The 17,477-nt window shown below is 32.8% G+C and overlaps 1 protein-coding gene and 2 long non-coding RNA genes across 9 annotated transcripts in view; all 3 read right to left on the bottom strand.

Annotated features, from left to right (window-relative positions):
- Nucleotides 1–482: 482 nt before the first annotated feature.
- LOC142237190 (uncharacterized) lies at nt 483–963 on the bottom strand. The gene is made up of 2 exons (XR_012722382.1): nt 741–963; nt 483–678 (listed from the first exon to the last, which is right to left on the bottom strand). It is a non-coding gene; the product is annotated as an uncharacterized LOC142237190 (long non-coding RNA).
- Nucleotides 964–2,701: 1,738 nt separating this feature from the next.
- LOC142234901 (uncharacterized) lies at nt 2,702–3,793 on the bottom strand. Its single transcript, XR_012721742.1, has 2 exons — nt 3,632–3,793; nt 2,702–3,566 (listed from the first exon to the last, which is right to left on the bottom strand). It is a non-coding gene; the product is annotated as an uncharacterized LOC142234901 (long non-coding RNA).
- A 5,869-nt stretch (nt 3,794–9,662) lies between these two features.
- siz (Brefeldin-resistant Arf-GEF family protein schizo) overlaps nt 9,663–17,477 on the bottom strand; it is a 124,557-nt gene continuing 116,742 nt past the window's right edge. For all 7 annotated transcript variants that reach the window (XM_075305865.1, XM_075305871.1, XM_075305868.1 and 4 more), the window contains 4 exons: nt 16,789–17,231; nt 15,507–16,720; nt 14,609–15,440; nt 9,663–10,223 (listed from right to left, as the gene is read on the bottom strand). In XM_075305865.1, the coding sequence (XP_075161980.1) occupies nt 9,856–10,223; nt 14,609–15,440; nt 15,507–16,720; nt 16,789–17,231 (2,857 nt within the window). In that variant the 3' untranslated portion in view covers nt 9,663–9,855. The remainder of the gene's footprint in view (nt 10,224–14,608; nt 15,441–15,506; nt 16,721–16,788; nt 17,232–17,477) is intronic.

The following is a 17,477-nucleotide window of genomic DNA, read 5'->3' as shown; positions in this document are numbered from 1 at the left end:
ATGTGTTTAGTAGCTTGGAGCGCTATTAAGCAGGGAGCGATATTGAATTAAGTTGGTGGTTGTTGCTTGTTATTACAAAATTAACATTTTATTTTTCCTTGGGCAATTGATCACACCCAGAAAAAAGTGACCCCTTCTTTAAGTTAAAATGAACTCATTGTGAAGAAAGTTGAACTTCGTATAGCGCCAAAGACATTTTTATTTGTTTTAACGATGTGATTTTCGTTGAAATTAGGTAGAATGCATTCCATATATTAGTTAACATTTTCCTATATTTATGTACCACTATACTACAGAATGAAAAAATTTAACTGATTTGAATTCATATATGGAATGATTTTATTGATATTTTTTCATTCATTTGGACAAATCTTACATATTTGTGGTAAAACTTTTACTTCATAATTAGAACTGCTTACCTTCGTTTTTAAATACAATTTTATTTTTTTATATAAGCAATTTTATCTTCAATAAAAGACATATTTTATTAATATATTGAATATATTTATTAAGAATCAACAGCATCGACTGTCCTTGAAATATTAGTTTATTATTCCACTATTTCCAATTTCCATGTGATATTATCAACTGTAAAACGCACTTTTTCTTCTTCTTGTACTTTTCACTTTTAATTGGTTGCTGCCTCATGATTTTGTCCTCCTTTTACAATTTCAATACCTACAAATATAAAAAATCATAAACCATTTTTGTTACAAAATGTTAGCGTCACTGAATATTACCTGATAATTGAAGATTCCAAAATGACAAATGAAAGGGTTGTTTTTGTTGGTGTTTTCTTTCTTTATACACCATCACGAACATTTATAGATTTATTTTCAAAAAACGAACATTTTTCTCACTAATTTAAAATAACAAATATTTTATATATTTTATTTGTTATTTATTATATTATTTTACCATATTATTTTTTAACAATCTCTCCGTATACCACAACAACGCGATTTCAACTAAAAAAACATTCCACGCGCAAACATATCGATTACACCCACGCGCAAACACATCGATTACGATGACAGGTATCGATTACAGGTAGATAATAGAAATATAGGAAAATTTCCTATATTCTAACAAGTGTGTTTTCTTAAGTTTTGAAAGGATTCCATACTTCTTAGTACGTATGAACTAAAATATTTTTCTATGCCAAGTGTTGTTCGTATGTATGAAAAACTTTCTATTATAAAGGAAGTCGCAATTATCATTTTATAAGAAATTTTACTAATTTTGAGGAAACTTAGTTTTAGTTCGCTTTTTGTTTATTTTTACGAATGCTTTGTTATCGGTGAATAAAATTTTCTTGTTCAGTAGTAAATTCTTATACCCTTCGAAGAAAACAGTATGAGTAAAATTCCATGCCTTATTCTAGTTAATGAACTATTCCTAACTGCTTACAGTTTAGGATTTTTTTACTGAAACGAATAAATTTTATTATTTCTCACAAAAATTTACCTTAATGGAAATAAAATGGATAAACTATATTGATGAAAAATTCTTCCTTTAGTTTCGAAGGCACTTTTTTCTGGGTGTAAATAAAATAGGATTTAAAGCCTACTTTGTCGTAACAAAAGTTATTTTCTATAAATGCTTTCATTCTATTAACATTTTTGGCAAACAATTTGAAATTATAACTGCCGGTGCCTTTATAAACAAAACAGCGCTTCGACCTCAACGTCGGTAATACCAAAGCTGCAGGCATTGTTCGACATCCGTTGACACCGGTGACATTTGTTGTTTTTGTAGAAGAGAAATTTTTGTCCTCTTGTATTTTTATTCGCTCTGTCCTCTCTGGTGAGAAACAATTTTTATGACCATACCCAATAAACACAAACGTTTGAAAAATGCTAAAATTCAACAATTTTTCAAACATTTTTTCAAAGGATTAGGGTAATATTCAAGTTGAGAAATTGTTGAGAAAATCGCGTTCTCAACAAAAAACAGACATTACCCTCAACAGTGAAATTCAACACATTAGCAATAATATCTCATGTGTTATCCTCAAATTGAAATGCATCGCTACTCAATAATTTGTCAAACAATTTTCGATGCGAGTCAAATTCAAAATTAACATCGTTGCAAATACTTTTCAACCTAAATTTGCATGAATGATATCCCCACTTCAAATTGAAAGTAAAAGCCAAAATTCTATGAATTTTGTATAATTTATTCATTCTCATCAAAATAAAATATATAATAATACACTACACTACATAATACACTACAATACCAATTGATAAATAATAATCTTATTAAATATATCAACAAATAAGAAAAAAAAAAACAAACAACAAAACTTTAAATATCTTAAACATTATTAGTAACCACTTTCCCTCCTTCCTTTTATTAACATGCGGGCAATTTGAAATTAGGAACGTACTGGACCTAGGGTTGCCAGATGATGGTTGCCGCAATCCGGGACATTGCGCCGTACATTCCGGGATTTGTCGGGACAAGCAAAAACAGTCATATTTTTCGATATTAGTTCGCCATATTTTATTACTTGGTAAATTTGCATAAACGCCATGGCATAGTCGTAATTGTCAGCAAGCTTTGAAATTCCTAAATATATTGGAGCCTCTGAAACTTTATCCCAAGATGGCTGCGACGATTTTATATAAAACGTAAATAATTTTGGGAATATTTTTTTTTTAACGGAAACCTAAACTCATATTTACTGGCATATTACTTTCGGGTTTGGTAAACAAACTTAAGCTCTGAGGTGACAATCGCTGCTTCTTTTGTAGTGGCTTTCGACTGGACTGGGAATTTGGATATCGCCATGGACATGGTTTTAGGTATATTTCGTATCCGAATTGGGGATTGTTATAGTGTCACTAAAGGGTCTATGGTAATTATAGGATAAAATCGAACTTTGAAATGATGGCAGGGAGCACAAACTTGACTTATAATTTGTTAAAATGCATTTTGCAGAAAAACGTGAATTGGATATTTGCGTATATTTTTTTTACATTTACTACTCAAGTGACAGCTGATGATTCGCAAGACAGTGATTTGATTTTTTTCTCAAAGTGGTGAGATTAAATGAAATGGTCAAAATCGGAAAAACAAATGTACATTTAAAATGTATGAAAATCCAAAACCAAAAATATTTTTGAAAGCGATTTAATTTTAAATCGTTTTCATTTTTAAGAAATGTAAAAAAAAATAAAACATATGCCTTGAGTAATTGAAATTCCGGGATATTTGGTAAATTTTGTGAAAGATCCGGGACACTTCCTAGAGACGAAATTCCGGGACAATCCAGGCGAATCCCGGCCATCTGGCAAGCCTAACTGGACCGCTTGTTAGAATTGATTTCCAGCAGAAGGAATTCACAAAATATCCATTTTAAACTGATAATAGCATATGAATTAAACTGACGATGTGATGCACATTTTCATCCAGAAGTTGTTGATTTCAACAATTTGTTGTTTTTAACAATTTGCACTTGTAATGTTTCTGAAAACTTTTTCTTGTCGATAAGCCACTCATTTTTCATTGGTCAGCTTCTTATTGTTTGCAAGAATGTAGCATCCAAAGATTTTAGTTTTCTGCAAAGAGATTTAAATTTAGTGACTTCTTTAAAGTGTTGATTTAATTTTTCATATTGACGTACCAATTATTATAAACTATTTGAAGCAGTTCCAGTTAATTGTCCACCATTTTTTCATTGGTCAGCTTTTTAATGTTTTCAAGAACGTAGAATCCATAATTTTAGTTTTTTGCAAAGAGATATACATTTAGTGACTTCCTTAAAGTTTTATTTCATTTTTTATTTTCACTTACCTATTTTTATAAACTATTTGGTTATTTGTCTAAAATTTTCCATTTTTTTTATTTCTTGCAATTGATCACGATCTTCGTTGCACAAATAAGTATTGAAAACCACATGGTTTTTTCGTTGCATTTTAGGGTAGTGTTTTGTCAAAGTTTTCTCGTATTATCTTCAACACCTTTTCAAAGATTTCGTCAACATTTTGGCAAATTGGAAGTAATTCGCAAACAATTTGAAGATGTATTGAAGATGAGCTATTTCAAGTCAAGTTGAATTTATGTTGAAAATTATCGTGTATGTTCTGGGTTTCACATGAACGACTTGCAGTGAATTGTTCCCGTAGGGGTTGTTCTGCATGCAACTTTTCACCTCACAGATGGGAGAACTTTGCACGGACAATTTTTTTATTGCATTCTTCTATATTTGCAAAACGAAGGATTTAAAACCAAAGTAAATTATTTATTTTGAATCTATCATATGTTTTCTATGTGCTTCATAAGTATTTGATGATAAAATAGCACAAAAGACCTCTTAAAAACAAAATTTAAAAATGTATCACAAATTGTCCAAGATTCCCCTCTCACTTGTTGCAAAAAATGGTGGTTGCATAAAAGCAGCTGATTTTGTGTAAGTTCGAAATGACGGTGTTGCAAGAGTTTGAGAAAGCGCATTGAAACTTTTATAATTGAGAAAAATAATGATATTGCTTGTTAATTGTTAACGAATTTTGTATGAATACGATTAGTCTTACATTTAAAATAAAAACAAATTACTTTTTGAATCAAATCAAATAAATGAAAACAATATTTTTGAACCCAAGATTTCTTTAAACGATTGGGCAACATTACATCTGCAAAGCGTCACAGGCAAGAGTCAGTCAAGCATAATAAACTGCGGCAACATTTCTCGCCGTCGGTACAAAAATATTTTACTTCAAAAAAATTATTTCTTTTATTTACTAAAAAAGCATAACATACAAAATATTCGATTTAGTGCGAAGTCGATTTTAGTGCGAACATAACGATTATTTCTAACGGCGTTAAAAGTTTTTGCGCATCGTCTTAAATCTTCAAATTAGTTGCTCGTCTCTGAACTCTTACAAAAGTAATTTATGCATTTATTTCTACAGAACTCATATCCATTGTAATCCACGATGGACATATGTAATCCTCGATGGCATTTACAACTTTCCACAATATTTTACAAAACGTAGTTCTTCCAATGTTTAGATACATATCATTGGCTATAACTCCTTGAAAAGAACCAACTGCAAAAAACCTTAAAGCAGCCGCCACTTGAATTGGGGCTGGTATGGACCCATGTCCAAGATATGGAGAAATCTTGTCAAGAATAAGCGAAAATCCTTCCTTGTTCAAACGGAATAATCCCACAAAACTAAAAAAATAAAAGAAGTCAGCCGAGTAAATATTATAAAGTCATCTTACCAAGAATTTGGAATATCCATTGGATTTGTAACATAGCGCAATCGGCGCCTTTGTATCCGTGTGTCAGAAAATGATTTTCTTCGTATACCATTAACCATTAACAAAAACGAAGCAGGCATTTTGATTTTTTTCCAAAAAATTTGAAAAATACTTAGTTTATGACAGCAATGTAAACAACTTGTTTACTTTTTTCTGCAAACCATATGATTTGCAGATTTTCATTTTTCGGCAAGCGAATTCGAAAAATCTTGTTTCACGGAAAACACAGAACAATTAAAAATTTTTGGGGGGAGATGCATGTGAGAGGTGAAATCTCTGTCACGTGAAACCCAGAACATACATGTATATTTACCCTCAAACTGAAAAGTTGTTGCATTTGAAAAACGCTCATCCTGGGGGCTAATCACGGCATTCGATATCGAGAACTTTTGATCGAAATCTAAATTTTTCTGATCGACAATTTTTTCGATTGGTAAATTGCAATCGTAAAACATTTTTCACTTGTTTTTTACATTGTTTTCGCCATATAGTAAATATATTAGTTTTAGTTCGAATTGTTGCTAGTTTGTAGTAAATTTACATATAATGAACATATATTGAATATTTAGGACCAATGCAGCTCCAATAAAAGTTAAACAAAAATTGGTCATAGCCGAGTTCGGCAGCGAGCATTCTAGCTTGGCAAAGAACCATATATAAAGTGCACATGCTAGATCGATATCCAAGAGATTGTGATCAACCAAATACCGTACAATTCCGTGCCAACATAACGCTTCTGGACCACCACTCGCAAAAAGTTTTAAGACGGCAGACAATTGTAAGGTGATAAAATTGACGTTGACATGTCACCAAAAATTATTTTCCATTTGAACGCCTCCTTCGTCAGCCGAAATCGTCCATTGAGCCTGCAAAAGGTGACTTTCTAACAGTGCACACCATTTCAAACCCATGTACTTACACCAATAACAACCCAGTCAGAAATTTACGATGGTTATAAATATTGAGCGTTGAACAGCGTTGGAACCCAACGTTGAAACAACGCTTGCTAAACAAATTAATTGACGGTTTTTAAATAGTAAATTTTCCATAAAATTATCGATGAAAATGCATGTTCCATCAATGTCCAATGGTTTTTAATGAGTAATGGAGGTATAATTGTTGATAGGAATTGATTTATAATAGGATAATGTTCCTTTATCATATAAAGTGAATATGTACATTAACAGTGAAACCACTAGGAACAACAATTTGGGTAATTTTACAAATGAGTAGAAAGTTTAAACTAAACGCTGACATCACGCCAAAACCCAAATATAAGTACTTATTTATCGACTAATTGAAGAAATTTTTTTAGACATAATTACTTTTTTTTCACATGTTAAGGTGAGTATTAACTTCGAGTTTAGCCGCTTAAATCGCTAAAGTGAAAACTAAATCAGTAAGAAAAATGCACAAAATCATACATATTTGTTGCAAATTTTATTATAACTTGATGGGGAAAAGCCCAAAGCAAATTTTCACAAAGTTTGTATTCCTTAAAATGGATTATTAAAGAAAAGTAATCGTGAAAAAATGACGTTTTTATCGCCTAAACTCGAACTTAATACCCACCTTTAAAGAAAATTTCATTGTTTGAAGGAAAAAATTGGAGTTCAGTATTGCAAGAATGTTATTTTGGTGCATTTGTGGTAAAACGTACAAATCTTTTGGCGCATTTGGGGTAAAATGTACAAATCTTAAGAAATTCTGAAGTGTTTTGTGTGAAATACGCACATTTATGTATAACTTTTTCCCTTTGTTAAGTTCATTTTAGTGTCGTAGAGGATTCTCTTTTTAATGTACCTTAAAACTTTTCCAAGAGTGAATTTTGAACTATTACCTATAGGAAATAATAAAGACATATGACTAGCCCCTAAAATCACAAATTTTTCACGATTACTTTTCTTTAATAATTCATTTTAAGGAATACAAACTTTATGAAAATTTGCTTTGGGCTATTCCCCATCAAGATATAAAGAAATCTGCAACAAATATGTATACTTTTATGTCTTTTCTACTGATTTAGTTTTCACTTTAGCGATTTTGACCATATTAAAATAATTTTTTTTACCAATTATAAATGTCAATCTTAATCTTAGTTATGTATTTTTCCTATTAACGGCCATTTTCATGTAGCTCCGTTAGGCTTTAACTGCCAATTAACAGAAAGTAAATTGCAAATATCTTAACTGGCTATGGACTATATATGCAAGATGAAAATTTCGTCCATAATACGGTTCAAAAGTTGGTTAGTTAACGGAACACTAACGGAGCTTTATGAAAATGGGGGTAATTGTTAAGTTTTCTGATGTTCCTTTGTAAAGTGTAAAACACTAATTTTGTTTTGTTTCAATAGCGGTTTTAAGGTACTGTAAAATTATAATTCTAACCCTCCTAAAGCATTCTATAAACAATTGGAAAGACGTAAGAAATGTTGTTTTTCAGTGCTTTTTAATGGTTGTAAAAACCATCGATACACCGTATAACGATGTTATCATTTTGGGGTTGTCAAAGCGTTCGTTAAACCATCGGAAAAGCGTATAAAATATTGTTTTCATGACGCTTTGAAAACGTTGTTAAATACAATCGATACACCGTGGAATGATGTTATCATTTTGGGGTTGTAACAACGCTTTTTCCCACCGTGTATCAACCGTTCACAACGCTTTTACAACGCTTTTCCGATGGTTTTTTTCTGACTGGGAATGTGCACTTTTATTCCTTATTTGTCGCCGAATTATTTTATATTCATCTCATCCTCCAATTAGGAAGGAATTCGGAGGAATGTAATAAGAGATATGGGTCCAAAGATATAATGCAATACAATTTACTTTTTACTTTGAAACCTCCAAAAACATGTTTTTTTTCTACATTCTTTCTTGTGACGCTAACTTAATTTTGTCATTTCATTTTGTTCTGCTTTGTTTTTTGCTGTTGGCAACGCTTGAGAAATTGCATCAAATTTCGATCGAATCCCGTGATCCAAACTTTTAATCGTATCGACAATTTTTTCGATACGATTATGAATTGGATATCGGATGCTGTGATTAGCCCCCTGTGTTTATTGGGTATTGCTTTTACCCGGGATGGGAGCTTCATAACATAAATAGTTTAAAGCATACTTCTAGGGTCATATTTTAATGCAATGACGTGTTTATACAGTACTTAAAATAAAAATATATGCCATGTAAATGGGTTCTTGTCAAGGCTAATTATGCCCGCATACCGCCCCACTTCCTTTTGACGATCATAAGCCCCAGAACATATATCGATAACGGTCGAACATATTTTGACGCCGTTCAATATATGTGGTGGAATTAAAAAAAAAAAAAAAAAACTTCCTGTGCAATTAAAATAATTAATTTCTTCTTGAGGACATTTTTGGAAAGTTGAGCCTTTAGAAGAACTCCCAAATTTGTTCTGCTATGAAAAAGTGTGGAACTACTTTTAGTTGCTTTATGATAAATTGTCTAGTTATGCTGAAGTCTGCTTTTTATTCATTTTTATAAAATAAAACACTAATTGAGCCTATAACTTCTATTTATTAGGGTGGCTATAACTATAGACTATTGGTTTAAGAGTTTCATTCAACACAAACGGGAGCGAGCAGAACTGCGGATGATTTTTGGCAATATGCTCTTTATTGAATACCACTTACTCATATGACAGTACGTACATATCGCTGATCTAGTGTTTGTAAATAAATAAAAGTAAAACACTTCATTTAAATATATTTTTAATATTTCAATGACAGTTAAAGTATTTACAAAACATTGGTTTATGATAATTCATAATATATTTCTTAAATAATGCTGATAAATAGATAGAAAGATAGATATATGCACACAGGTCCACAATATATGCCCAAGCTCCGGTATTTGCTTACGTAAATCGCAGAGTAAGTAATAAATTCCTTAATACTGGCAAATTATGAAAGCTTACCAAATTTTGGAATTGAAACGCGCTTGGCATCAGGATCAGTTGGTCTGTATACAAGTCCATGAATATATATATATATATATATATATATATATATATATATATATATATATATATATATATATATATATATATATATATATATATATATATATATATATATATATATATATATATATATATATATATATATATATATATATATATATATATATATATATATATATATATATATATATATATATATATATATATATATATATATATATATATATATATATATATATATATATATATATATATATATATATATATATATATATATATATATATATATATATATATATATATATATATATATATATATATATATATATATATATATATATATATATACATACATACATACATACATACATACATACATACATACATACATATACATATACATATATATTATTTATTTATAGAGTAGAGAAAATGCTTAATTCTAAGTTAGAAATCTTACGCCTACCAATACGAAGACTAAATAATTTTAACTGAAAGAAACCAATAGTGCAACAAAAAGGTTATGATGAAACGACGTTGACGTTTTTACAAAACAGAAGGAATACTATAGGAAAATAGAGAAATATGAACAGCTTAGACTTCTGTCGATCTGTTTTCCTCGGAACGTGAAAGTTTTCGTTCACGCCCAGGAATACGACCAGTTAACGGAGCCTGTGAATGTTGTTGCGGATGATGCTGCTGCTGTTGCTGTTGTATGATATGGACATGCGGCTGAACGTAATTAACTTGGTTATAGCCTTGGATCCCGGGCGCAATGTATAGACCGCCAACCGTAGCTGCTGTCCCAAGTCTTAACTTTACAGCAGCAGCATTTGCTGCAGCAGCAATTACAGCTGCATTCTCCCGAGATGCATTACTAGTCGTAGTCGATTGAAAAGATATTGACATTCCGCTATCTAGAGAACCTACACTTCCACGTCTTTGTGGTTTATCACTGCCGACTGCGAAAAAAGAGAGAAAATAACATAAAAATATATGAATTTTTATAACAACAATTATATATTGATTTGATGGTTTGATATTTTTAAATTTTCTATGAAAGAAAAAAATCGGAAATGATGTACTTCCCAATATAGGTCAATGACAAGCTGATCGAATAAATTACATAACATATGAAATATCGTTTTAAAATAAATAGCGTTAGCAATATAAATTGTCTTGCATGAATTTAATAATATGTGTATGAAGAAATTTGTATTTATATACTGATATATCTCGTATTCGAAATTGTTAAAAGAATCATAAAATACCTTGTGTTAAATTTGCAAATAGTGGTAGACAAATGTGCCTGCTAAAGTTTCAAAATCCCAAAAGAATGATTATGTGCTAAATTTCGTTACGATTAGTTCTCAACATTTATGTATACAGAAAACCGGTTGAGCCTAAAGGCACAATCAGGCACATTTTGGTTTCAATTAACGTCAAGATATACAAGCATTTTATTTAGCCCAATTCTCAATAACATCTCCCTGGGAATTTTTCCCCTATTCCCCTATTCTAAACAATATCTCCCTGGGGAATTTTTCTTTATTCCCTTTTCCCTTATTCTAAACCAACTTCGAAAATGGGAAATTTTTCCTTTGGAGAAAAATTAGTATTACAAATGACAATAAATATGAAAAACGATGACATTTTTTGGGAATAATTCCTCAAAAAAATCAAGGGAGTGTAACCAAAATGCATCATTTCTCTGTAATTTCCGGTCGAAACCTTAAATTAAAATTGATGATGGGATGCACCCAACTACCGAATGCTCATCTCATGGTCACAGATCTGTACATATTTAAAAAAATTATTTTATATAGAAAATAAAGTTTTACATTTAAACTATTATATCCCTTCCTGTTTTAATGTAGGTGCTTGTTTCTTAAAGGAGCAATAATGCGAACATGTGTCCCGCGTGGCGTAAAAAGCTGAAGAAATTTACTAGTTTTCTTCTTCCGTTTTGATGAAATATATCCAATTCGGGCATAGGTGTTCTTTAAATATATTTATGACTTCTTTATGAACTTTGTTCAGGCTACTCTGATCTTTTTCTTTTCTACTCGATCTTTTCCTACGCCCTTTTTGGTAGCCACCTTCGACAAAGAAGCGTAGCACCTAATCTTACTAGTGGAAATAATCCAAAAGATTTGCGTTGAGGTGGAATGTGGGCTGGTAGTACATCCAACAGGTATTTGAAGGCTGGATTATTTACCCTATAATATTGTATCACAATGGACTGAATGGTCTAAATGAGTCCGAATCAAATCGGGCTGCCACTTTAACCCTATAAATCCCATGAACTAAGTAACAACCCCTTCATGTACAAGTATGTAGTTACAACGTTTCAGGCAACTCAAGTGGGTTAATGGCATCGCGTAGCTTTCTCCTTTCTATCCTTTAGACCTTGTTACGTTAGGTTAAAGTGGCAGCCCGATTAAGATTCAGGCTCACTTAGATTATTCAGTCCATTGAGATATTCAGTCCTTGTTACGTTGATACGCCTCTCCTCTATAAACACGGCACTAAACATTTTTGACGTTTTTCGCGTTTAACTCAACTTTAACATCAATTTAATACAATTTCAATTCAAAATTTTAATATTAAAAATTTATTAAAATAAAACACTTGAAGTAAAACAGCTGACTTCGAATACTCCGAATTATTTCTCCCATGTTATTCCCTTCCCCTACTGTTTAGAATAGGAGGATTTTATTCCCAGGGAAAATGAATTCCCAGGGAACATATTCCCTAGGGAATATTCAGAATTGGGCTAATTATGATTCATATTCTAAGAAATATCTCAACATAATTCCCAATTTTTGTTTACATAATATATGACTTTAAAGTACGTGTACTTCATGGTGAGTTCGTAGGGTATAAGCACGAAAAACTAACTAAAACGACGCAATGATGGTACATCGGTTATAATATTATATGTTATATCATATCATACAACATATCAATTCAAACATTTATATAATCGCTTTAAGCACCACTGGAAGTTACATTGAAAGATCTAAATTAAATAACAACAATGAAAATACTGACATTAATAAATTATAAAGAATAAAACTTAGCTAATATAAATACATATACAGTCAATAAGTACAGTAAATACAATAAGGACGATTTCGTTTGGGAAAAATATGTTGAATTGGTGTTATTCTACTTATTCCCTCATTGTATTTTCACCCAAATCATTCCAATGTTATTGTTAATTCATAATATTTTCAGGGGTCCTGTATCCAAAAGCAATGAAAGTGTCTTTCATATTCTAGGTTAGGTTAGGTTATGTGGCAGCCCGATGTATCAGGCTCACTTAGACTATTCAGTCCATTGTGATACCACAGTGGTGAACTTCTCTCTTATCACTGAGTGCTGCCCGATTCCATGTTAAGCTCAATGACAAGGGACCTCCTTTTTATAGCCGAGTCCGAACGGCGTCATATTCTAGAATCTATTTCCAGAATGTTGCATATTCGAATCGACTCTTACGGCAATTTTCATGTAGCCAAGTTAGACTTTAACTTCCAGTTAACAGAAAGATATCTCTCCGGATAACTTTATCTGGAAAAATTGTCAGTAGTTAAGCTTCTAAGTGGTACTCAGAGTATACCCAAAGAAATTTGTTAGTAGGGACAGCAGAAAAGTCTGCTAAAACAGCAGAAAGTCTGCTGAAAAAGGGACAGCAGTCACTGTTTGCTGAAATAGCAAACATTTCCTGCTATTTATTAAGCTCGATTACACTAAAACATGTTTTATTTTGTCTAAAACAAATAAAATGTCAACTTAGGAGCTATCCTAACATAATTAAAACAATATTTTATGGATATCTATAGTATTTGACCAAAAATCTGAATATTTATCGAATTGAGGCATAACAGCAAACAAAATGTTTGCTGATCGTATTTAGGAGATTGTACGTATATTACAGTGCAAAAATATACCAAAAACTACTTTTGGTTCTTTAATATGCTTTGGGGAAAATTAATAACCTAAAAATTTTATAAATTGTAGTTCACTTGGCCCTGAAGTACAAAAATATAACAGCAGACATCGACTGCTGTTTTTAGCAGACTTTTTTCTATGAGTATACTTTGGCTGGTTGACGGGCGTATCCATAGTCCAGTTTAAAAGTTCTTTAGCTAACCTGGCAATAACGGATCTGCACGAAAATTAATTGACTTTAATAAAGTGCTGAATACTTTCCTTTTAAAAATCTAGATATTCTTATAAACAGAAAATATTTAATTTTGACTCCAAGGCACTTCATGATAGATAATCCAATTATTGCCTATAACGTACATGAATAAAATTAAAATTCTCAACTTGATATCGAGATCTGAAAATACAAATAGCTAGGGAAAATCTGTTGACATTACACGAGTACGTAATACATTCTCATTACAATCATAGACCAAAAAATATTAGACGTCTCATGCTTTCTTGGTCTATGGTGTCATCTACGGTGTGCAGACAAACTACAGCGCTGTGAATTGACATGAGACTATACATTTTCTTGGTTTATGTTCTCATAATCATAATATTCACAATAACTATTATATTGACTGGATTACTATATTAACTGGAAATTCCAAAGACATGGAATAGTTCGATATGTCGGGACAAAATGGTTCGAAACGTCCGAACAAAAACTGACCACTATGGTCATCCAGATTTGCATGCACGATAGATTGAAATCTCTGGTAGATGAAAACTTTTCATCTTTGAGAAATTGCTGCTTAATGTTAATGTAACTATATTAAATTAAATCAAACTATAATCAACCTTAGATTTAAGGAAAAAGTGGTGTTGATTACACAATGAGACGTCAAACTCAATTAATATTTTCAACTTCTTCCAATAAACTAGACCAAACATCAATTTAAATAATTTATTAAAATTAAGCTTATACATATAGTTAAGCATATATTATAATCAAATAAGTCATACAATTTAATATTGACATTCTTCATTATGCTTAACTCTGAACTAAAAAGGATATTTTCTTAGTGTTCTCTTATAAAGAACTATTTTTCGCGTATACATTCAACATTTGAAGAAGTCGCTTTCGACGTTTAGAAATGTCGACTTTCTCTAAATATCAAATTTAAAAATTTTAAAAATATCGATTTTTGACTCAATTTTTAAAACAAAACAATCAGTCGTTTTTGAAGATTACAAAAAGTTGACTTTTTTGACAAAAAAAGATCATCATATTACTTGGTTTACGTAAAATCATCCTTAAACACAGTTTAATAATGGATATAAAAATAATTTCTGTAAACCCTTATTTTGAATTTTTGAAAATTTAAATAAAGAACAAATTGAGTTTACTCACATTGTTCATGTATATCCAACAAACTATTGCTCAAAGCACTACGTTTCAGTTGTTGATTTGATTCAGTCGTAGTTTGTGCAAGTTCGTTTGCTTGTGGCGTCTGATAAGGACTTGGACAAACTTCTACGTCAGCCACGCCACTGTCACGGTTTTCGGAATTCCCCGTAGCACGAGTGCGTGCAGATTTTTGTCTTTCTAATTCGGCTTCTATTCGAAGCGATTCCATTTCATCCATTTCGCAAATAGATTCTTTAAGGTCCTCAGCAAATTTGCACCTATCGTGCTCATTGCGAGCATTGAAGGTTACTAAAATTTTGCCATCAACTTTTTGTGATAATTGAATGCAAAACGGATAGTTGACCACATCCAGCAATGTTACGACCATTCCATTCAGGGGAAAACTATTTCGAAATGTGTATGTGACAGACGATTTTTTCTTGCTAAAAATCTTCGTAATGACTAGCAAATCGTTAAAAAGAAATACTTCACGCTGGTGCACTCCAGGTCGTTCTTTTTTGTTTATATCGGGTATTTCGTATAGGCGGCAGTAGCACACGAGTCGTCGATGTGGCAGAGCTAAATTTGGTTTCTTGCCAACAATAGTCGCTTGAACTTTCATCACCTGCGTGACATGGTCGCTACCCGGCTTAAACTCATTGGCTTTAACGCGATCATAAATGCCAGCCAACATATCTTTTTCGATGTCATGGCAGTCATCGATACCGCGTAAATTCTTAATGAAGTCTTCGACACGCATTCTTCGTTCCGGTTTCAAATTAGGAGTATGTAAATCTGTGTTCAACATGATAATTGCAAAAGCCAACACGAAGATCTGAAATGGAAAATGTTCCACTTTATGCAACTGCAGCAGAGCGAATTGTTCCTTCAATAGACTTACCGTATCAGATGAACGCAGTCGTCCAACAATATCTTGATTGCATTGACAGAAGCGTTGTGAGAAAATTTCCATTAGCCGCTCAATCTTTTGAGCTTCACCAGGCATTCGAAAGTATGCCTGAAATTTACGAAGTGCTACATCTACCTGCATACCCGAAAGATCCAGTTCGAGGGCAAAACAATTGAGAACAGCCATATTAAATGGATTTTGTAGATTCCCTAAATATTCACCGATCATTTGGCGAGACAGCCCTTTACGTGTGATCAAAAAACGGGCGACGCCCTGAGGTGTATTTTCAAGGAACCCGCGGCGTATCAAATACGTGATGCCTTTCTCGGGTTTCTTATTGAATAAATTAAGCCCCACTCTATACTGGCGCTTTCGAATCGTCTCGGAAACTTTATAACTCGAAGTTTGTGCTGGCGGTATTATCATTTGATGCTGTTCCTGCTGCTCGTGTTGCTCATATTGTGCAGCACTGGTGTGTGAAGAAATTGCATGATCCTCTGCCGTAACACCGCTGGCCAATGCTGCAACTATGGCAGCCGAATTTTGTGCATGAGCGTATGCAGGATCAGAACTGTGGACAAACTGTTGAGAACTATTAAGATTAGTGCCCCTCTTCCAAGTGTTTGGTGAGTTCGATCTATCTGAACCTATATCACTGTTAGCGGTACGTTCTGCAGAAGCTGCACTCGAATCGCTACCTGAACTTTGAACTGATGTAAGACTTCCGTTTTCAGCTGACTTGCATAAACCGTTTGTACGCATCATACAAGGTGGCGGAGGCGTTTGACGCATTGCCATCATTTGTTGATGTGCATGTTGCTGCTGCATTTGGCTATGTTGTTGAGCTGTTATTGAAGATGTTCTCTTGGGAACCTCTGGTGGAACCTTCTTTCGCTCCTGCGATGACGAAGATGATCCTCGTGGCCGCATGTAAATTTGAGCTGCAGAATAGTAAGGAGTGTGTGGAGACGATCCGCCAGTATTTACCCACGAAACATTAAGCGACGAATCCAAATGCGAGCTGTTAGCCGAACTAGCGAAACTCGCATCATGTTGAGCAGAGTGATAACTACCACAGTAAGCTGCCATTTGGTTATGAACTGGATAATATTGGGGTTCGGCGGCATGCAACAGATTGACATGAGGGTGACTGGATCCACTTCCTCCAGTGGACGCGCAACTACTCATTGATGTGTTTGACATACCTAAAGCGAAATGAATATAAATATATTATAGTTATACTATGTTACCTAATCGATTTCAATCTACGTACCTGATTGACTACGTGGTATTGTGCCACCGTCCACATGCCTTTTCTCGCGCATTGACAAAGATCGTGTAGGAGGTGTCCTTGATCCTGAAGACAGAGATTGATTGGGAGGGCCCGGCATTATGGTTACCCTGGGTTGTTGCTGCTGAGATGCGATTGAAGGATCCAATGCCTGAGAACCCATACTACCACCATAGGCTGAAGACATTGATGCATTTACCATTGTATCATCTGCCACCCCACCACCACTACCCACTACCATTGTTCGTCTACTCAAGCGCTTCTCTGCTTTGGCCATTGCTGTGATCGATGCAAATTTTTTTACCATCATATAATGACGGAAAGCTCTTTGTATTGTTATTGCAGCGTTTCTAGCCCTCACACCTCCGTATTTACGTTCGAGCAATTCTATTTGCTTCTCCAGCAAATCTTGCGACAGTTCGTACCTGTAAATAAAAAATTAATTATAAAAATGTGTGACATACATTCTCGAGTAAATTCTCTGAGTGATTTCTGGGATAATTGATCATTTCAAAGCAATTGTCTCAATTTTATGCAAAATATCAAAACCAAACTTTCATTTGAGAAACTATTTTCTTCACTACCTCCTTATCGTCGAAGCAAAATTCGAAGCTGTACGATAAGATAATATGTTTGTATTTATTTTGTGTCAATACATTTGGCAAAACAAA

Source organism: Haematobia irritans, chromosome 4 (genome assembly GCF_050003625.1).
Source record: "Haematobia irritans isolate KBUSLIRL chromosome 4, ASM5000362v1, whole genome shotgun sequence".
Lineage (NCBI taxonomy): Eukaryota > Metazoa > Arthropoda > Insecta > Diptera > Muscidae > Haematobia > Haematobia irritans.
This window is presented reverse-complemented; position numbering and strand designations above follow the sequence as displayed.